Source organism: Musca domestica, unplaced genomic scaffold, assembly GCF_030504385.1.
Source record: "Musca domestica strain aabys unplaced genomic scaffold, Musca_domestica.polishedcontigs.V.1.1 42, whole genome shotgun sequence".
In the NCBI taxonomy this organism is placed as follows: Eukaryota; Metazoa; Arthropoda; class Insecta; order Diptera; family Muscidae; genus Musca; species Musca domestica.
The window spans coordinates 1629219-1652206 of NW_026712329.1; the positions used below are offsets into that span (position 1 = coordinate 1629219).

The 22988-nt window shown below is 30.7% G+C and overlaps 1 protein-coding gene across 5 annotated transcripts in view; it reads right to left on the reverse strand.

Moving 5' to 3' along the window:
- Window positions 1-1574: 1574 nt before the first annotated feature.
- Window positions 1575-22988, reverse strand: part of LOC101900139 (cytotoxic granule associated RNA binding protein TIA1) — a 279044-nt gene continuing 257630 nt past the window's right edge. For 3 of the 5 annotated variants that reach the window (XM_059127140.1, XM_059127137.1, XM_005180325.4), the window contains one exon: window positions 1575-14079. In XM_059127140.1, the coding sequence (XP_058983123.1) occupies window positions 14038-14079 (42 nt within the window). In that variant the 3' untranslated portion in view covers window positions 1575-14037. Of the gene's footprint in view, window positions 14080-22036; window positions 22153-22988 lie in introns of those variants that run through there. The other 2 variants (XM_059127139.1, XM_059127138.1) reach the window with 2 other exon arrangements.

The window sequence follows — 22988 nt, forward strand, 5'->3', positions numbered from 1 at the left end:
AAAAAAAAAAAAAAGAAAAATCAATTTCAAACTTGCAATTTTTTTTCTTTTAATAGAAATTAAGAATTTATAATATTCATGATTGGAAAACAATATTATTATATTTGTACCATGTGAGGCACCACATTTTACAATTGTGTCAACAGCGTTGAACAGAGTATTGGATTATTTTAAATTTGTTTTAAGTTGCAAACACTCAAATCCTCTGTTCCAGAACTGCAAGAATGTTAAAGGTTTTTCTACAATAATCGATTTTCTTTTATAATATCAAAAACTGCAAAACTAATATACTCATGCAGATTCTGGAAAAAAGTTGTTTTCAAGAACCTGCAACATAGTACTACATTGTGCTACTTTTACAAACCTTTACTTGAAACCCTTTCACATACACCAACACTTTTAATTGGCGCATTTGCCCGCGTTAAAAATAATAGAACTTGACTGGATAAAATGTTGATTTTGAGGGAATTTTGATATTTTATTATATTTCCGTTCATGTACAGACTGGCCATACAAGTTCTCTCAGAGTAAATGCAACATTTATCTATTGAAATAGTTTAGCCATTTAAAGAGTTATGGGAATTTCAATTTATGTTTTATGGAAGCATTATTTCCAGTGAACCCTTAACATTTCCAGATCCAATGTTCCTCAATATTCCACAAATAATACATTTTAAGACCATTCGCACCAATCCTATGTTATGTGTACAATGCAAACTGTACTATGTTCAAATACCAAACCTCCATTTCTTATCCGAATATTTTTGGAAATTCCATTGGAAATTTGAGGAATGTACCAAGAAGTATCATTATATTTATTTAACATTATGTTGATTTACAACTTTTTTGTTCCGGCTTTAATATAGGAAAGTCATACAAAAATATAACCTTTTCACTTACATCTGTACTGCGACATTCAAGGGTCATACATACATACACTCGATCCAATATGTTCCTCATCTTTTCCAAAGAATTTCTTTAAAACATTTCCTTTTATTTAACTTTTTTCTAAAATCATATAATAGTTTACCTTTGTTTTGTTCTTAATAAACAAAAAACTAAACTGCAACCAATTCCTATAAATAGGCAGCCTTACTCCATATAGCTGCAAATAAGCTTCCAAATTATTTAATCTTTTTTCAATAATAAAAAAAAAACTATGAAAATATATTTCAAAAATTTAGAACGTTCCTTTTTTCGTTAAACATTATTTGGTTTTCCTCATCTTTTGATTAAATTGTATATAAAAAATCCATCCAATTTTTCTTTTGGTTTTTATTCAAATATTTATACTTTATTTTTGTATTTTTTTTATATTTGTTTTTATTTTTTATTTATTTTTTTGGTTGTTGTATATGATAAAATATATATATAATATGTATAATATATATATAGTATATAGTTATGTATATATATTTTGCTAAATAATTGTAATAGTACTACAGCATACAATTGTTTTGGTTGTTGTTGTTTTTCTTTTTGTTCTTGTTATTTTGTGTTCCTTGGGGGCTTATTGATGTTTATGTGTGAGTAAGTGTCGCTTTTTTGTTTAAGTGTATATTTTTGTTGGTTGGTTTGTTTTTTGTTTTTGTATATGAGTAATCATCTTCATGTGAATTCAGACGATTTCTTTGTTGTTGTTGCAGTTGCTGTTGTTCTGATTTCTTTATTAATATTTGTTTATTAACATATCTGCAGATGCCACATATAAAATAATTTATAAATCATAATTTGCTTGTTTTTTTTTTTTTTTTGTTTTCAACAGAATGTCCAATGTGTATTCACCATTTTATAGTATCATTTTTTTGTTTTTGTTGTTTTTTATTTCTTATAATAGTAATTCGTTTTCTGCTATTTTACTTTTCTTTTACTTCTCATTTTAGTAGTTTAAGTATATATCTGATAATTTTGCTTTTCAATACACCATATATAAATATGACATCTTAAAATATACTTTATCTTTTCTTTAAATTAGTTTACTTAAATTAATATGTGTTTCTTTTTTTCATTTTCATTATTTGCTAAATATTTTTTGCAGTTTTGTTTTAACTGCTTAATTATTTTTAGTTTTTATTTTATTTTTTTTGTCATACTTTACTGATATGTAGCTCAAACATCAACAAACAAATCAACTAGTTTTTTTCATTCATACTTTTTTTTAATTTCTTCTTAGTATCTTATTTTAATGTTTTCTGCTTACGCATTTATTTATAACTAAATACTTAGTTTCTTATGCGGTATTTTTTATTTATAACCTTTTTCTTTTGCATTTGACAAATTAAGGTTTCGTTATTTTTTGTTTTCCGTTTCAAATACATATTTATTTTAGTTGTTTAGTTTGTTTGGTTTTTGGTCAACAAGTTTTTTTTTCATAATATTTAAGTGTGTATGTGTATATAATTATTTAATATATACACCATTAGTGGCCAGCACATAACTTAATGATTTTCCGGTAAAATTATTTTTGTAAAGTGGTTTTAAAGGTTTAACTTTTTGTGGCTGAATCATAAATTATTATAATTTTTTTCATTTTTGTTCGGAAAATATGAAATATGTTAAAAAATAACGAATACAATTGCGGAACATTTTTGAAAAATTAGCAGACAAACTCCGAGTATGGCACTTATAATGTAATGGTTAACTACATCGGCGGCGACTGCATCAGTATACTTTAGACATGTCTGATAGTCTTCCAGTTATAAAGGGTTCTTGTATCGTTGGACCTCTCTCTCTCTCTCTCTCTCTCTCTCTCTCTCTCTCTATTGATCATGCAGCAAGTCTATGCAATCACTCCATCAGTGTGGTACTTTTTGTTGCACTCATCCTTTTTTCTGACCGTGCCTCATTTTAGGTGACCAGTCCCGTGTTGTATGGAACACGAACTGGTGGTAGTTTCGACTACGAAGTCTGGCCGGAGACTCTTCATAGAACTCTATGGAGGGCTACGACTTTCTAAGAAATCTCCGGGTAAATTCAAAGTGGCACTGGCCGACGCATTGTATCTCGACCCAGATGCAATTATGCACCATGGTTGGAACCCTCAAGGCAAGAATAGTATAAAACCCCCTTGACTTCTATGCCACACAGGTCATTCCTGGCACGCCTGGATGGGCGTAATACCCAAACAGGTACTGTAAGGAAAGCATATCATTATAAGAACCTTAATTTCCTCACATCCTACAGCTTCATTGCGCTATACTCGTATTCGCAGACCACAATCGAGCCGCAAAGCTGGCCGATCTAACAATTTATAAGAGGTCATTGTATCGCGACACCGGCGCAATTATGCACCATGGTTGGAACCCTCAAGGCGAGAATAGTGTAAAACCCCCTTGACTTCTATATCACGCAGATCATTCCTGACACACCTGGTTGGGGGAATTCATTCCAACTTATAATGGTAACACCCAAGCAGGTACTGCAAGGAAAGCATATGATTATAAGAACCTTCATCTCCTCATGTCGACTGTAGTCATGAGTAGATCTGAATACATCTCCATGTAGCCGCAAAGCTAACCACAAGCCGACCAATCAATTCATAAGATGTCAACAAAGATTACATATCCGCGCCCAAGCGCTACCGACTGATGCCTTGAGGACTTTGTTCCTACATTGCAATATATGGCAGAGAGCTGTGGCTTACGCCAACAATTTAACCAAGCTCTCGAATGTGTCCCTCGACCTGCACATTCAGCTGTGTTCTCATCTCCGCAGTCCCATTTCCGGGTAAAACCAAAGAGGCATTGGCCGAAGCATTGTATCGCGAACCCGGTGCAATTGTGCACCATGGTTGGAACCGTCAAGGCGAGAATAGTGTAAAACCCCATATACCACTCAGGACATTCCTGACACGCCTGGTTAGGGGAATTCTTTCCAACTTTTAATGGTTAGGATCACCCACAAGGTAACACCCAATCAGGAACAGTAGGGAAAGCATAGGATTATAAGAACCTTCATGTCCATTGGAGTCATGAGTAGGTCCTCCATTGCGTTGTTCTCGTAGACCACATATTGGTCGACGATATCGTATAGCCCCCATATAACGGCACATTCCGATATTCGGTATTTTGATGATTTAGCCACAATCGACACCTTCCAATATTCGGTATTTTTAAGATTTTAACAGAATTTTTGATGGACTTTATTTATTTATTTATTTATTTATTTTTTTATTTTTTTGTGGATTCGTTCCAAATGGTGGAGGTTACTCGAACTTACTACTCATTTACTTGTTTTTCTTTTTGCCAATAGTAAGATAATGACACTTCCACAAAGAGTGTCCAATTCCAAGTCTTGGAATGTTCTATAGAATTTGAAAAAATGCTTTAAATATTGCTATATAACTAATTTTTGGAAAATCAATAAAATCTGCCATTGACCACTAATTTATTTCAGCTTACATTAGAGTGTTTTGTTTCAACTTAGCTCCGCTTGTGTTCTTTTTTTTTGTTAATGTTTAACATGCTTTCTTTACAAATATAGCCTATAATAGTTGTTTGTGTTTTGTTTTCCAATATTTGTTAGTATATTTTTTGTTTTGTTTTTGTTTTTTTTTTTTAGAATTTCCCTTGTAACAAAAAGTATAAAGTTTTTCCATTCGGTCTTTAACAAAAATATTAGTAGGTTTTTTGTTATAAATTAACAAATTACACAAATGTAAGTTTCACATACATCTAATATGGTTTTTTTTTTGTTTTAAAACACATTTATTATTTGGTATTTTTTTTTTCTATTTATATTTTAGTTTTGTTTTTTAGGTTTTTATTTTGTGGTACTAAAACTAGTTTAGGCTAAATATTTGGTATATTTTTATACGTTTATTTTGTAGTCCTCGCGATAAGAGGGAGTTTAAGTTTTTTTTGGTAACATACACACACAAGTAGTTAAGTGTAGTTGTTGTTTGTGTTTTTTTTTTCATCTGCATCAGCTGTAATTTGTGATAACACTTTATGCCTTACGGTATTTTTTTTTACAATAATATATAATTCATTTCATTTTAATGCTGATTTATTTATTTGTTATTTTTTCTGGTATTCCACAAATTATTTGTATATGTATTTGTTCAAATAATATATTTTCAAGTTGTAGTTTCATTTATATTGTGTGACTATTTTTTTTTCTCCACTAAAACTAATTTTATCCTTTTTTTATTTTTTTTTTTAATTTTAACACATTTATGTAGCACTCTTTCTTTATGTTCTTCCATTCGTAATTTAAAATTATAGGTTTTTCCAACAGAATTTATATAGTTTCTTTTTTTGCGATTTCTTTAGTTTTCATTTGGCCTAAATCTTTAACAAAACAATATACCATATGAAATTTTAAGGAAGCAAATTAATCCGTATTTTTAATAGACTTATTTTGTTTTTTTTTTTTTTTTTGTATGCATATAAAAGATGTATGTTCATCGAGTTTTACATTTTTTGTATTTTTGTTGATTTCATATCTTTTTTTTTATAAAAATTCTTATAAAAATAAAAAAGTTTCTATAGTGGCAGTGAACTAAAGAAATGAAAATAAAAATTTTATAAAAATATGACAACCAACAAACACAAGATTTTAATGCTGGAAATTGATTTTCTAGTTTTTGTTGTTGTTGTTTATTTGTTGGGCATGTTTGTTTCCCTTAAGATTTTGTGACAAGAATGTTTTGTTTAATGCTGGTTAATAAGAATTTATAAGGGGTACATGGGGCGTATGGTTAACATGCAAATAAATGTTCACATAACTTATACACCACGAATTAACATTGTCAAGTCTGTTTTATTGGGTAATGTTATTCGATAATTTATATAAAGTTTTAAATTTTGTGAAAAATTTTATTTCGACATAATTAATTTGTTAGAAAAGCTTTCCTTAAAGGAAATATGAGGAACAAATATTTAGATTATATCCCTTGAAAGAATAAAATTCGTCGGGCCTAAAAACAACGCATCGTCTTAAGTAGTAATTATAAATACATAAATCTTTTGAAAACAAAAAAAATATTGAGAGATTCCGTTATTGAGAGGATCTCTGGTGTTCTTTATACCAACATCTTGCAGTAGAAAAGATAAAATCTATAATTATTTTTACGGGAATACATACTGTGTATACCTTAGCACATGCAAGAATAACTCTAAGACCTTTCTGAAAATGTCAATATATTCCTTTTTCGTTTCTTATAAGAACATTTTCAGTACAAATATTAGATCACGCGGATTCGATGTATTTTTTTTTTTGTTTTTGAAAATTTTCCGTGATATTATTCTCCATATTTTGTCCCAATCTATTTTAACCGATTTATCATGCGAAATCGATGATCAAATGACCATTTTTTTTTTTTTTTTTGTGTTTCTCCATCATAATTTTATACAACTTTTGTCCCATTCTTTTTTAACCAATCATTTGTTCGGTGGACCTAAAATATTACACAGCGGCTTCAAAGTTTACCATAAATTCACAGGTGTATCTCATGGCTGTATTTGGCATCTAAGTGTATGAAAGAAATTCGATCTATTTACAATGTCTCACCCATTACGTTTAGTTTTACATTTTGCACCAGATTTCAATGCCAAACACTTGAACACATCAAATAGAAATAATTTTTTAATCGTCCCATGGTGAAACCTGACTTTAAACTTGTGGTAGGTATCATCACCGTTCAATGCAGCGACAGAGCCAATGAAGTTGCGGCGTTATTGATTGCTGGAGAGAATTGAGACAGTCGAACACTTGCCCTACCACTGTCCAACTCTCATCAATGACTTGTGGCTCGTGGGAGAGCAAACAATACATGATCTCCCTTTAATCTCACAGAGACTGCAGTAATTCTTAAAGTAGCCACGAAGCCTTTTTGTCGTGGACTACCATTTAATTCCCTTATTTTGCCTCAATCTCTTCTCTTTTTCCAATTTAGAATGAGTATTATGAAACAGCAGGGGTACTACCAATGAACATTCAGGCTGAACCACCTTCTCCAATTCTTACATTTAAAGTATAAAATGGCTTTCTCAATATTTGATAAAATCGAATCACGGAGGGAGTTTATGACTTTTTTTTGAAATCGAACCCAAGTTTTGTTAATATATTATATTCTTTGAGATTAAAAAAGAACAAGATTTTAGTATTTCCTCGCCAAATTGCAAAGGAATGTTGCAAAAGAAAAAAACTCCTGTCAATTATCTTACAATAATATATATTAATAAAGTGTACCGTTATATCGGGGCTGGAACTTGTTTAGAATTTCTCTGAAATATATAAAAATATGAATAATTCAGGTATGAATATCAAATCGCTGGAAAATGTGACCACAAACTTTCAAAAGCTTAAAATCCCTCATCATAGGAAAACGATTCAGTCCGATTTCCCCGATTGGGCAGATTTTCCCTAGCATCAATTTATAATGTATTTTTAAGGACGTATTATTGAAAAACGTTGACTTAGAAAATGAATAATTCTTAATATAACGAATATTGAATTGGAAAACAGAGTAATGTAAGATCAAGCGGTAAAATTATGATATATGCCACCGCCTTATCTCTGGTTTTGAGAGGAGGCAATGTCTTGCTTTGGCTAGGAAAATTCTATTTGTCTCTGCAACCAGTTAAGGTTGAGAAAATACTTTTAAATGCATAGTTTTTGGCCAATCGACAATTTACTTAAAACTCGAAATTGGATTTATACATGGTATTTTGAAAATGAACACCAATAACCAAATTTTATTGTTGCTCTATTTAATTGTTCGTCAAATAGTAGGTTGCCAAACAAGAGATTTGTTCACTTAGATGTTCTCTATTTTGCACCTCCACATTCTTTTTTTTTACTTCGGGAAAGTGAATGTCTTCCTTTAGAAATGTGCGAGAGGTAACAGATATAGCGGGCCGAAGTATTCCATTTTCATACTTCATCTAATACAGCTAAAAATATTGGTATGCGTAAAATTTTTAAGAAATCGAAATCGAATCGAAAAATATCAAATTTTATGCCATATATCCATATCCATATCGGATTTCTGGTAAAGAAAAATATTTAGATATAGCAAGTTGTAAAGAATCTACGACTTGTTTCGCAAGTTATGACCAATATAAGTATTGGAAATTGTGACCCTTTATGTCACCTTCACAACAAATCAACAGATATATTCCATCTTAACATCAGATCTTGAGTTCATAAAAAATATTGGGATGTGTGAAATTTTTTAGACAATCGGATTCCCACATCACATTTTACAAGATTTATAATTATTCCAAGTTTTGACCCTTTGTGGGGAAAGCACTTGATGGAGTGGACCGATATTATCCATTTTTGCACCTGACCGAGAACTGAGACAAATATTAGGATATGAAATTTTGGAGCAAAATCGGACTATTGCTTCCCTTTCTGTGTAGAAAATATTTTTTTCTTGAAAATGTCGACCTTTTGTTGGGGAGGTACCAGAACGAGTGGACGAGTGGTTATTCCATCTTAACACCAGACCTTGGGTTAATAAAAATATTGGGATGTGAGAAATTTGAAGACAATCGGACTCTTACATCACATTTTATAAGAGTTGTAATTATTAAAATTTGTGACCCCTTGTTGGGGGAGGTACTTGATGGAGTGAATTGATATTGTCAATTTTCACACCTGACCGAGAACTGAGTCAAATATTAGGATTTGGAAAGATGGAGCAAAGTAGGATTATCATATCCCTTTCTGTGCAGAAAATATATTTTTTTGAGAATTTCGATCTTTTGTGGGGGAGGTACCAGATGGAGTGGACCGATATTGCCCATCTCTGAACTCGATCTAGGTTTGACAAAATTATTACGATGTACCAAGTTTGGATCAAATCGGATACTCCCTTCGAGAGTTATGGTGTGCACCAGCCAGACAGACAGACGGACGGACGGACTAGATCGACACCAACTGTCCTGAAACGGATTTGGTCCAAAGAGACCTAGGGTCTAAAATCGTTATTTTGACTAGCCACGTTTTGACCGTATATGACTGAGGATATAAAAAAAACAGTGATTTCCATGCAATTCGGATGTTGTTGAAAATATGAACAGAATGTTAATTTCATGACTACATTTGCAGAAGCAGAGAAAGTAGTACTTCATTCCGAACTATTTCAATGGTTTAATGGTTTTCATTACGAAGGTTTGAACATCATCGAAAACAAATCCCATCTATGGAATATAAGTTTTTAAAATCGAAAAACTAAAACAACTCCCCCCAGAGATATCGTATTAACCCAGCATTAACTAAAACATACCAACTCCCTTTTAATATTACAGCAGCCATGGTTCTGGCAATAAACATGGATAATTGGGGATTTTTTTTCATGTGATTGTTTTTTTTTTTATTTTTAGTTTATTTATTTGGTTTTTGTTTTCTTTGCTTTCATTTTTTAAGATATATTTCTGTACAAACATTTATAATAATAGGTGCCTATGTATTTTGTAGTTATATTTTAAACCAATTTTGTATATATATTTTGGGTATATTTTTTACTTTTATACTGTTTTGATTTTCATCTATGTTGTAATGTTTTTTTTTTTTTTTGTTTTTGCGTTTCTTGTTTTTATTTTTTTTTTACATATAGGCTATGTATTGTGGTATCTGTGTACATAATATCTATATTTTAAGGGTATTTGTGTGTGTTGGTTTTCTCTTTTATTTTATTTTCTTTTTATACTTATTACATTTTAATTTAGTCATATCAATATTATATATTATATTCTATGTATATTTATATGTATGCATATGCCTAGAAATATATGTATTTTTGTATTTTGCTGTAATATAAATTTCCGTTTTATTTATTTGTAGATTATTCTATTGTAGTATCATTACCACTATCATTAATTATTTACTATTTTCTTTGTTTTGTTTTTTTTTTCTGTATCTTATCCAACTAAACTAAACGTACAAATCATCTAATCATCAATTGCCTATGTTTTACTTTGCTATTCGATTTTTCTCTTATTTTGCCATTTCTTCATTCATATTTATATATATGTATGTATGAGAGTATGTGGTATGCCTATGTTTGTTGTATATGTAGTGTTCTATAAAACATATAGGTATGAATGTATTTATGCTTAACTTAAATAATTATGCGGACATTTGTGTTGCTGTTGCCGGTTTGCTTCTGCTGCTGCTTCTGTTGTTGTTGTTCATTTTCTAGCTTATTTTGTTGTCAATGTTCTTTTGATTTTTGCTTAATGACTATTTTTACCGTTGCTGCTCTTGTTGTGCTTGTGTGTTCCTTTTTTTCCTAATATCCTTTAAAATGCATTGCCAACTACCAGAATTGTATGGGCTTTCATCGTCATTATCATCATAATCGCCGTTAGGTTATCATAATCATAATATTAATTATTAATATCATTCGATGGAATGTTGATTGTTTTTTAATTAATTTTTCATAGCTGGTTGTGTTTGTTTGGTAATTATTATTCGTTTGTTTCATTTGAAACTGTTTACATATGTATATACTATTTTTATATGGGGTGCAACAAAAGTGAATGTACAAAAACATATGAAAGCCGTAGGAAAAAATGAGCAGTGGTAGCTGACATTGGGATTTAAGAAAGTTTTTCGTTTCAGTTGGTTAAATTGATTTCATTCAGTCATCTGTCATTGCAAACAATTTCTCATCTTCATTTCTCACTAAGGTGGTTGATAATATCTATTGCATTTTAACACATTTAATTTTTACACCATCAGTTCATATTTAGGCTTGTGAGACCTGGGACTCAATTCTTGATATAGGCAAATGTGAAATGAACAATTTTAAAAAGAAAATATTTGGACCTTGCTAGGTTCTTATTGTGGAATAGCCTCATATAACGGTACACCTCATTTTAAGCGTTTTGACGACTTTCGGCACATTTTCAACGGAACGGAATTTTCAAAGCGGTAACGGGTTCTGATCCGCCTTGCAACAAACAGTTAGGATAGGTCCACATTGTGGTATATCCCCCATATACCAGTATTCTCCCTATGTCCAGCATACTGAATGCTTTCCAATTGTTTCTGATTTTTTTAAATTAAGTTTGTAATGCCTTTCAAACAGTTGTTGATATACAACTGCAACCAACTTCAGACTGCTGTCATTTCTAACCACTCGTCTGATAGTTGTTAAAATTATTCCAGTGACAGCTCATTATATTGTTTAGAAGCGTACAAAAGCATTTTGGTGAGATTTTTCCAGAAAAAAAGTTATTCGTGATGGAATTCAAGCGTGCTTTCTTTATATTTGGCTGGAAGCCCACAAATAGCTACCGTTAGAGGACTCCAGCATTTAAATGTGTAAAAATCTCTTGCGTCTCGTACTATGGTTATAAAATGAGGTTCCTCGTTTTATTTCCATAGCACCAATCTATACTCAGTATTCTGGTGGAATTTTCAATTTTTTTAATTTATAGATCCTCGTTTTGACACCATATTTTCCATGGTAGAGGGTATCAAAGTTCGGTCTGGCCGAGTTAATTACTTTTTTACTTGTTTTTGTTACAAGCAAACAAGCATTTTCGCCTGTACTGGTAGTTTTCTTTGTATTTGTTTCTCTTACTCTAGTTCGAACTTCGTGATTCCGATTCTCACTTTTCGTATAGGAGTGTTCACGCTTCTACAAAAAACAATTGAGTGTAGAGTAAACTTCCTTATTTTTATTATGATGGCGTATTTGAATTAATATGATCGGTTCACCCTCCGATTTCACGATATAATTATCAAAGGCCGATAATCCGGCACATCTACAAGATTTCCTGAGATAATATGTTGAAGAAAGTAGCCGTAATCGGTAGTTTTTCCCCAAGATATAAATATATAAAATAATTCAAAAGTTCGGGGACACAGAAAGTTGAAGAAAGTGGCCGTAATCGGTTGTTTTGCCCCCAAAATAGAAATATATAAAATAATTCAAAAGTTCGGGACACATTGATCTTGTTCCAACACTTAAATTTTAAAACACTTCCGTTATCAGTTTTGAAATCTCCAAAATCCGTGACATTAATAAAATCAGTAGCTTATTTTATGCAGGAGCGCTAGATTGAAACATAGACCTACGTTGAACATGTTCCACGAAGTGGTGTTCTAACTTCTGATAAACAGATGGTTCTTTTAGGTTTTGTTTTCAACTATAATGGTTATTCCTTGCAATACCCTCCACCGTTTGGAAGGAACTTGAAAAATTTTCAAAAGCTTTCGGAAACTACCACTTAAATGAAAACCGTTATATGGAGACTATACGAAGATGTGGACCTGCTTACGAAATTTCTTGTCATAGGCTGTAGTACCCATTACAAACTTCAAATACCAAATTTGAAACAACTCTGGTGAATAATTTCGCTTAGATAATCAAAATACCGAATATCGGGAGGTGCCGTTATATGGGGGTTATACGAGAACGTGGACCGACATGGCTCATTTACGAACTTAACCTGCCTACTGGTAAACTATGAATGTATGCAAAATGTTAGCCTTCTATCTCAATTCGTTCGAAAGATAGCGTGATTACAACACACGGAGAGACAGACAGACGGACATCGCTAGATCGTCTTCGAATTTCACGCTAATCCAGAATATATATACCTTCTAGGGTCTAGTATAAACATTTCGAATAGTTACACACGGAATGACAAAGTTACCCTCCATAGAATGGTAGAGGGTATAAAAATACTTAAATTGGGATTGATGCAAATATGGGGACTATTCGAAAAGCAATATGTCCCGTTTTAATTCCAATGAATCTAAAAAAAATCTATTTTTGGCATTGTTATATTTTTCAGGTGGAATTTTTCCATCCCACATCAGGAGCCGAAAATTTTACTTAAATCCTTGGACCGATATTTTTTATAAAATTTTGAAGTAAAAAGTTATTAAATTTACATAGAGATGTCTTCATTTCACAATGAAATTTTCAAAAGCCCCATAATATTAGATCCAATTATTGTGAACTGTTGAAATATGAACAAATTTTCTCTACGCCCATTATTACTATTAATTGAGACGATTCTTACCGTTTTACAGATCTGAATTTATTTCCATTGTAGTTATCACATAAAGATGGTTACGCCAATTCGAGGTCCTCTATTGCCAGAATTTGCCAATTGGTCATTTGCAGTAGTTAAACACCCATGTTTTCCTTATACAGATTTCGAAATCGAAAACCAAGTAATATAATTTTTTCGATATCCTTCGCTGTCAGCTATCACTAGTACACCTTTCATTTTTGTTCATTAATTTTTGGAGCACCCTATATGGAAATTGTTTTTAATCATACTATAATATCTAAATTACTTATATAAATATTTATGTAAATATATATATATATGTTTATGTATAATTGTATGGGTTTTACGTGTATGTGTATAAGTGTTATTACCACCGACTTTTATTCTATTTTTCTTTTAGATGTTTGTATGCGTGTGTGTGTTTGCTCACATTACATTACATCTGTATTTATGTTGATTTTATGGGAATTACATCTATATATATTTCTATCCTTTACTGGATCTTTTGTTATTGCTGTCATTGTGTATATGGGAGTATACGTATACGTATACTATGTATGAATGTGTGTGAATGATTGTTGGTTTTTTTTTTTTTCATTTTAAAACATAACTTAAATTTGGTATTTCCCTATTTATGATTTTTATTGTTGGTAAGATTTCATTCATATATTCTTCTTGTTTGTTTTTTTTTTTTTTAGCTACATTTGTTTCAATGTGTGTGTATGTGTATATTTTGGTATTGTATAATAGTTATTTCTAGTTGTTTTCTAAACTATTTCTTTTTTGCTTTGCTTTATTTTAGTTTTATATAATTTCTGCTTTATCTGTTTTGTTTTTTCTTCATCTCCATTATTTTTGTCTATGTAGGTAAGTGTGTGTATGGGTTTTTTGGTTTAACAATGTTTTCTCTAATTTCTTTGTTATTTTCTATGAATATATTATTATTATTTTTTTTGGGTTTGGTATCTTTGTGTTTCATTTTTTTCTTAAATAACTGCATTTAATTTTTACTTCTTCTTCTTCCTGCTCTTCCTTAACCGACTGTGTAAAACTAACATAATAAATTTGCTGCTAACCATTCATCTTCTGGTAACTGAAATTAAGAAGAAAAGAAAGAATGAAATTCATAAACATCGTTTTGTTCATTTTTGTTGTAATGCAAGAAAAAATTCTTCTTTTTTTGTTAAAAAAAAAAATCCAAAAGGAAAAATAAAGAAAAACTATTTTTAGTGATTCTAAAATGGCTGCTGGTATTTTTGGTAGCTTAATTAACAAGATATAACAACATCGTTTTATTTCCTTTTTTATGTTATTATTTTTTTAAGGGCGGCAATAAGGTTACGGTCATTTCAATTTAGGAAATACCAAAAATTAAATAATTTTTAAATTTCTTTCCTTTAGTTAATTGCAAATTAAAAAAAAAATAAAAAAAAAAATAAAAAAAAACAATAACTTGGTGGTGGTGGTGGTGGTGGTGTTTTAAGCATTTATTAAAGAGAGAGAGTGAAGAAGAAATTATATAGGAGAGAAAAAATTAGTATCATAATCATAATATAAAGCAGAATTTATAATTATTTTACAATCCAAGTTAATTGGCCAGGTGTATTTATTTTTATTGCTGGTTTGATGAAGTGGTGTAAACGTAATTGTTTGTGTGGGTGGATGTGTTGGTGACTTCTACAATAAGTTATACAAAACAAGAATATATATAAGTATTAATGATAGGCAAGATTCGTTTCATAGGAATTCACATTCGTCATTAGGAGAATTTATTTCCAATCATTTGTTTCATTTTGTTATTATTGTTATCAGTGTTATTTATATAAAGAACAGCACATTTTGAGAAAGCAAAAATTTTATTATTTCTAATTTGTTTAGAGCTAAGTAACAACGAATTATAAATAATAAAAAATAAAACTAAAGAAAAAAGAATAAAAATTGTAATTATATTTTTATAAATATTTCAATTAAATAAATTAAATAACTAACAATTTGATTGTGAGTACATTTCACGTTTCGTTTTTCTCAAATTTTTTTAAGAAACAAATGAAATGGTACTGTATTTAACAATGTGTGGTCGAACTAGGATCGAGATGATCAAAATTGGTCAGCACCTCCAAGGTAAATCAGAAGCACGATCTACGTTGGATCATAAATATTACGTTATGTGTGTAATCATTCGCTCTGAAAAACCACACACATGTTTTTTCAAGGATTTCGCCCAACGAGTTGAAATTTTTAACCAATTTAAATTTAATGAAGTTTCGACCTATTTAATATAATTAATAATTATATTTAAATGACATTCATTTTTTTCAGATTTTTCCAATTTGTAGTGTATGTTCCAAAAGGGGGAACCATTTAATATATTTATCTTTATTTGTGAATTATGCGTTTTAAAATGTTGAACGTTTATGGTGGAGGTACCATTCTCACATTGGATTGGCAGACATATTGAAATGTATAAAGTTAAAAAAAAAACAAGTGAAAAAATTGGAAATTTCCAAAGAAAAAATAGAATCCGTTAAAAATTCTGTTAAAATCTTAAAAATACCGAATATAGGAAGTTACCTTTACTTGGGGTAAATACGACGACGTGAAATCGCAATTTTCTGTCGTAGGTTGTAGTACCCACTAGGAACTTTGAATACGAAATTTGAAACAGATGCGGTAAATAATGTCGCTAAAATCATCAAAATACTGAATATTGGGAGTTATCGTTACTTGGGGGCTATACGAAGACCTGTACCTGCTATAGTATATAATATAGTACCCTCCATACTATGGTGGAAGAATAATAATTGACTTTTGTATAGGAGGCTGATATTATGCTAGAAATAATATAATATAATGAGCAAATTGTGGACACCATTGGGTATTTCGATTGCTCTAGGCAACCAATAGGAGTGGAATGTTATTGCCCATCTTCAAAATTCTAAGACTGATTGAAGTAGTGAATTGAGGAAACAATTCCTTTTAGTAGAATATTAAAATTGGCATATGGCAAAATCTTCTGAATTTAAAATCTACACAAATTGGAAGTTCGGTTATATACCTATATTGAATATATTTGAAAGCGGGTAATTTACCCATGAAGTATGCGACATATGAAATTACACTAAATGTCAGTATGCACTGTTCTATATCGGCTACGCAAAAAACATGAGTCACTATTATATGGGGGTTTTGCCGAAAAGTGAACACATTATGAATATTTTTTGCGAGAAGTTGAACTACCCACCGAGTGCCTGACATATCAAATTTCCGCTTAATTGTAGATATTTATGATAGAAATTATTTACCTACATTGGTCAGTAAAACAAATCTCCTAGAACCTGAAAAATCAAATTGGAGCTTATTTAGTACCACATCCTTTGAAATATGTAAAGTCAGAAGATACCATTAGTGGGGGTTATACCTAAATGTGGACCGATATGGCATATTTCCAATGCCAAACATCTTAGAAATACTACGTTCGACTAGAAAACGATCCTATATCCGAAAAAGCATTTAATCTTTTAAGTAAATTAAAAGGAAACAAGTAAAAAAGCAGCTAAGTTCGGCCGGCCCGAACTTTTTATACCCTCCAACATTCGGAAGGAACTTGAAAAATTTCAAAAAAGAATCCTTCGAAAACAAAGCTTTATATGGGGGTTTTTATATAAGGCCTGCATGGACAATTTTCCTCCATAGGTTGTAGTAAACATTACGAACTTCAAATACGAAATTTGACGCAATTCCGACTAATCATGTCGCAAAAACACAGAGAACTCCTTGTGTAGAATTTCAGACAATTTCATTAAAAAATGTGGCTAAAATAATCAAACGGAATGACGAACTTAATATACCCATCCATGCTGTGTATAATGGAGGGTATAAAAAAGAAAAGAGGGGCTCAATGATTTTGCGTTTATTTTTTTGGCAATTTGGCTTTTAAAAATGGGAAAGGAATATGGGAAGCCAGTGCTATGAACCTCAATCAATTATTTTGACAAAAAAGTTTTCTAAAAACGCCATCGCAGACAAAGACGGCAACACGTCTGCCTGATACCTCAAATATTTATAAGAATTTTTACCGCATGTTACACATTTTTAGAAAAATTTTTATCAGTAGTGGGATTCTCTAACTCAATTTTTGAGTTACCGACAAAAATCGGTTAAATTAAAATGTTTATAATTTCGGTAATTAAAGACATTTTTCATCAAGATAGCGACCAAAATGAAGTAGTCGCTAAGTCCTCCGGTAACAACAGTGTTGTCAAGTTTAATTCAGACTTGTCATTTATAATTTTGTGATTTAATTTCACCGATATTTGTTGGTAACTGAAAAACAATGAAGTAGAGAATCCCACTACCGATTTATTAAAAAATCTGTATTTCAGAACTTCTAGTTCATAACGGTTTAGTCCTCGTTTTCTTATTACTCCATAAAACAGTATCTCCTAATATTCGATATTTTAATAAAGCAAAATTTTCCACGGGATTGTTTCAAATATGGTATTTAAAACTCGCAATAACAATCTCAAATTTTGGTATAGCGTCCACATGACAGTCTTTGGTACTTGTTTTTTATTTTTTTAATTTTTTAGGAATTATTTATTTCTTTGGGTCATTTTCCTCCTATCTTTAATAAAACACTCTTCTCTTTTTTTCTCTCTGAGAAAAAAGTTGCAGGAGAGTTTCTCTACTGTTTTAATGGCAAGACTAGCGAGAGTATTGTTATATTTTCTCTGAGACAACTGCTGTGCCCAGAAAGTATTGGAACGAAAAGTAAATGAGATCAGAAGCCAATACTACTAATTCTTTACACCTCCCTTTTCATTTTATCGACAAGTTTAACTAATTTTTCGGGTATGCCGTCGGTGTTGAAGTCCAATACTACCAATTCTCTACACCTGCCTTTTCATTTCACCAAAAAGCTCAACTAATTTTTCGGGTATGCCCTCGGTGTTCAAGTATACAAGCATTTTTTTTTCAATGTAGCACCATATTGCATATTTTGGAATACAAATATAATTTTTTTGTTTTATAATCCAGTGAGAAAATTCAAGTGGTTTAAAAATGTCTTAAAATATATTTATCTTTAAATGGAACTAAAAGCTTGTAGTTACTAAATTTGAAATGGAATGGTCTTCCAACAATCTATGTCCGAAAATGGATGAGCATGTACCAAATCAAACGTTAATTTTAATAATTTAAAATAAAGAATATGAAAAATAATTAAAAATACTAAAAAAATAAAATGTTGTTGTATTTTGGCTGTTCTTTAGCATTTTTTATTGTATAAATACATTAGGTGCTTTATAAATTTGTTCAATACATTGTTGTTTCTCTAATGCTGTTGTTGTTGGTCTAGGAACTATTTTGAATGAATAAATCAGATATCTATAGGTGTGTTTGCATTATGCCTTTAGGATTTGTAATTTAATTGTGGCTATTTTTTATATTTTTTGTTTTTGGTTTGCTGATACATATCAAATATAATGACCTATATAGATTATTGAATGAAGATATTTGCTTGAGTGACTGAGTGTGTGAGTGGGTAAGTGAATGAGTGAGTGAGTGTTTTTTTTTTTATTTGTTAGAAACTACAGGATCTTGTAAAATTGCTTTGCACTAATACTTTTAGGAATTTGTTGTTTGTTAATACAGCTATACACAGTGATGTGATGTTTTGTGTGTGTGTGTGTAATTTGAAACATGTGTAGTGGTAACCAGTGTGCGTGTATTTATTTTTTTTCTTGTAATACAGATTATAGCTAGTTATATATGATTTTTTCCGATTTCTTTTGTTAATTTCCAAATTGGTTTTTCTATATATTGCACGATTTGTCCGACCGTTATTGTTAACTGAATCTAGAGTACAAATAGTTTGTTTGGTTTTTGTCTCGAATATAAACTCAAAAACAATTAAAAAGAAAAATATATATATATATTTTTTTAATTGTTATCATAGATTTAGACCACATTTATAAACGATTTCAAGGGTTATTTATGTGTGCGCAATGTGTCCGTTAAAGGGTTTTCAGAGTTTCTGTGGTTCTTTAGTTTGTTTACCAAATAGTTTTGGGGATTTTTAGATTAATTTGTTTTTCATTTTGTTGAAAGCAGTGAATTCCTTTTTTCAAACAGTTGTTTAGGCACTAGTGCTATTTTTATCTCTTCTCAAAATTATTTTTATTTTCGTTTTTCTGTTGTTTGAATTTGTTTGTATGTATGTTTTGTATAAAAATCTCTTTTTTAATTAATTCATTTTGTGTTTTGTGTTAATATTTTTTTTATTCATGTTTTGAATAAATTTACTTTGTTCTCCCTTTTGGGGGAGGGGTGTCTTAGTAAATTATTTTGAATATCTTTGTGTAAAATTATGATTTTGTTTACTAACATCTTGCTCTTCCGTTTTATTGGAGTTTTTCGATTTTTTTCCGAAGACAACATCTAAAGTGCAGTGTTGATTATTTGCTTTTCTGGTGTGTCAAATGTACATTTATATTATATAGTATTTATAGTTTTATCTCTTCTTCTTCATCTATTGAATGAACTACCGCTATTCAACATCTATCCTACCATCAAATATAAAAGTTCGAATGAATCTTGAGTGTTATCCAAGCCAATTTAAATAGAAATTAGAAAAATTAGAAATTTTGTGGAAATCGGCACGAATTAAAATAAATTGAGAGACAATATTTTAATTCGAGAATACGAAAACTAAAAACTTTTAAACCAAGTATAACACGACATTCAAATTTAAATAATCTGCAAAAAAAAAATCGCAGCTCTCTTTATTTATTTAGTTCAAATTATTTGAGCAAATTCTAACTCCAATTGGGATTAAATATTAAACATTATTTCCAGAGGTCGTTGGTTCTTTGTAATCTTTTAATTGCAGTTATTCTATTGAAAATGTAAGTAGGACCTAGAAAAATACTTAAAGTCATACTGCAGTGTTATACGGGAGCCGTGCAAAATCTGTACCTATATTTAAAATATTAAAGAGGAATATATTATTATTTAGATTTATTTATTTATCGCACTCAGCATCCACTCAGCGCCCAAGAATGGTTAGGAAATGGAGTTCATCGCTTCATTTCCGGCGCATAATGGCCACCAAAATCTCCGGATAACAATCCGTTGGACTATTGTGTCTGGAGATTGGCACTAAAAAATACCAAAGTGTCGATCGCCTCAAGCAAGCGCTTCGTCGGAAAGAACCAAAATACCGCAGATCAACATTCGGGCAGCGTGTGGCGATTTCATTGGCCGTTTGAAGGCCATAATTCAAGCCAAAGGTGACAATTCGAACAAATCTAAACTTATTGTAAGATTTGAAATTTGTTGCTTTCGTTCAATAAAAAAATGTAAAAATTATGGCGTTTGACTTTGTTGCAGTTTTTTTTTCTCACCCTGTATAGCTATATCTGAACCAATTTTTACGAAAATCTATACCATTTAAGCTGATACTACACTTTTAGAGAAAACTTAACGTGAAATCCGATGAAGATATACGTCGGAGCCATATCTAGATTTTGGCAGAGGTATTTCTGGGGTATTTCTGAGTTGTTTCTGTACATATTTTACAAAATCAGAAAAATATGCATATAGCAGCTGTAGCTTTATCTGGATGGATATTCACCAAATTTTCATCTCGAAGGCGCAATGGTGAGCAAATTTTCATCTCGATGGCGCAATAAATGCTATCTGTTATTTCTTTACAAAAATACATGGACAAACAGACGTACGGACGGACAAACATATATCAGAATGTGATTCTATGAGGATCCTTAAAAGTAACTATGGGTCTACCTCATTTCCTTCTCCATGTTACAAACAAATGCACAAAGAAATAATGCCTTGATCATTTTTTTTTAGAAAACTTGTACTCTTTGAACACTCTCGTTTCACTCTCAAGCATATCTGAGCTTTGGCTTCAATGCTTATCATTTGTAATGTTCTTCTGCCTAGGAAATAATCAGAGCGGCTGAGAAAATCGATATCGCCCACGGAGAAGCATTCAAACTTGGCCTTTTATCATTTCTGGCTTAAATCGTTGAAACCCCAAATATCCGAAAGAAATGGTTATATGGACGCTGTACGAAAACATGGTCAGTCCCAATCAACCTGGGCAGAATTCAAATTATTATGGCGAATTTCAAAGGCGGTATCGTGATTTCAACAGACAGACGAACTTAAATTTAATGCTTGTGTTACAAACCGAATTCTAATTTAATGAAATTAAAAAAGGAAAACAAATTAAATTTAATTTCGACGGTGAAGGGCATAAAGAGCACAGCAATCGACCTCGTGTATGCAGAATCGACCTCATATGTCCAAATTACACTCCTGGAAATGTTGTGTAGAGGAAATATTCCTTCTGGAAATCAAAAAACATGAACTATCAAACTCTCAGCGAGGATTAGATTTTTAGAAAACTAAGAGTTAATCTTAAAATTTAATTTTGGACTAATAAAATAATTGGCATAGATTTTTTTTCTTTCAAACATCGTTTTTACTAGTTAATTATATTGATGTGGATTTGTGTGGGAATATGTATGCAGTATTGTGTGCGTATGTCCAATAAATCCTTTGATTGTGTGTGAGTGACACGCATACCACATGTGTTTTCTTTATATCCTTTATGGACCTAATATTCTTTCAAGTGCATGACATTTATGATTGGAGGGGTTTTCTATGTAGATGTGTGTGAGTGTGTCTGTGTAAAATCTATACTGACAAATCAATTCATGTCAATTTACAAATAATTCTATGTATTTTTGTATTTATAAGTAGTTGTGTATTCATATATATAGTCTATAGAACTAGTTTTGCTGTGCTTTCATTTTTTCTATTTTTTTTATAAATTTTCTCCATCTTCTCCATTTCAATAGTTTTCAACATTAATGGTATTTGCAGCATATTTTCTTGTGTTAGATTTTTATGTTTTATTTATATAATTTGTTTTTTTGTTTTTTTTTTTTTTTGTATATTTTATTTACAACTCACATTTATGTCAAATTCTTAATTTAGCATATTTTGTTCTGCTTTTTTCTTTCTTTATTCTTTCATCCTTTTTGGCAATAATATAATATTTAATATAAATTTATAATTTCAATTTTGTTTTATTTTTGGTTGTGAGGATTTACTGTGCCTGCAAAAGTAAAGGATAAACCTTAAAAAATAATATGGGTGTTAGTAAAAATTGAAAAAGAGTATCGAAAAAAGGACATATGAAATAGAACATTGTATAAGAGGAAACATATTTGGCCTTTTTTATAAAAAACAACTATTTGAAAAATATTTGCTGGGGTGCTCGTGAATAGAGCAATATGCAATAAGAGAAAAAAAAAACTACACTACTTGCTAAGGAAATATTTAAATGATATGTTGAAAAAAATTGGAAAATATTTAAAAAAACATATACATAATGTAAACAAGAAGGATATAAAAACAAAAATCAAAAATATATAAACATGCATTAAAATTTAGTTATTTAAACATGCATTATTATTTTTCATTTAATTATTCATTCAATTCTTACACCTGAGTATAAATTTACCTTTGTTTCTGTATTAAAACACATGACACACAGTGCATCGTTTAGCTCCCCAAAATATAAAACCCAAATTGAATACATTTTCCGAAAGAAAGTAGAAAACTATTCCGCAAATCTTTTTCAGGTTGATTTACACTTTACTCCTTACAAAACATGGCTCTATGGGACTATACAAAAACGTGGATATATACAATGTTTCGCCACCAGAGCTAGAACCCATTACAACCTACAAATACCAATTTTTAGACAAATCCGTGGTAAAAATGTGGCAAAAATCATCAAAATAACGGATATTAGGAGTTAACGTTATATGGGGGGCTATGCAAAAACGTGGCTATACAAATTTTCGCCACCGGAGCTAGAACCCATTGTGACCTACAAATACCAATTTTTAGACAAATCCGTGAAAAGAATGTGGCAAAAATCATCATAATGCCTAATATTGGGAGGTT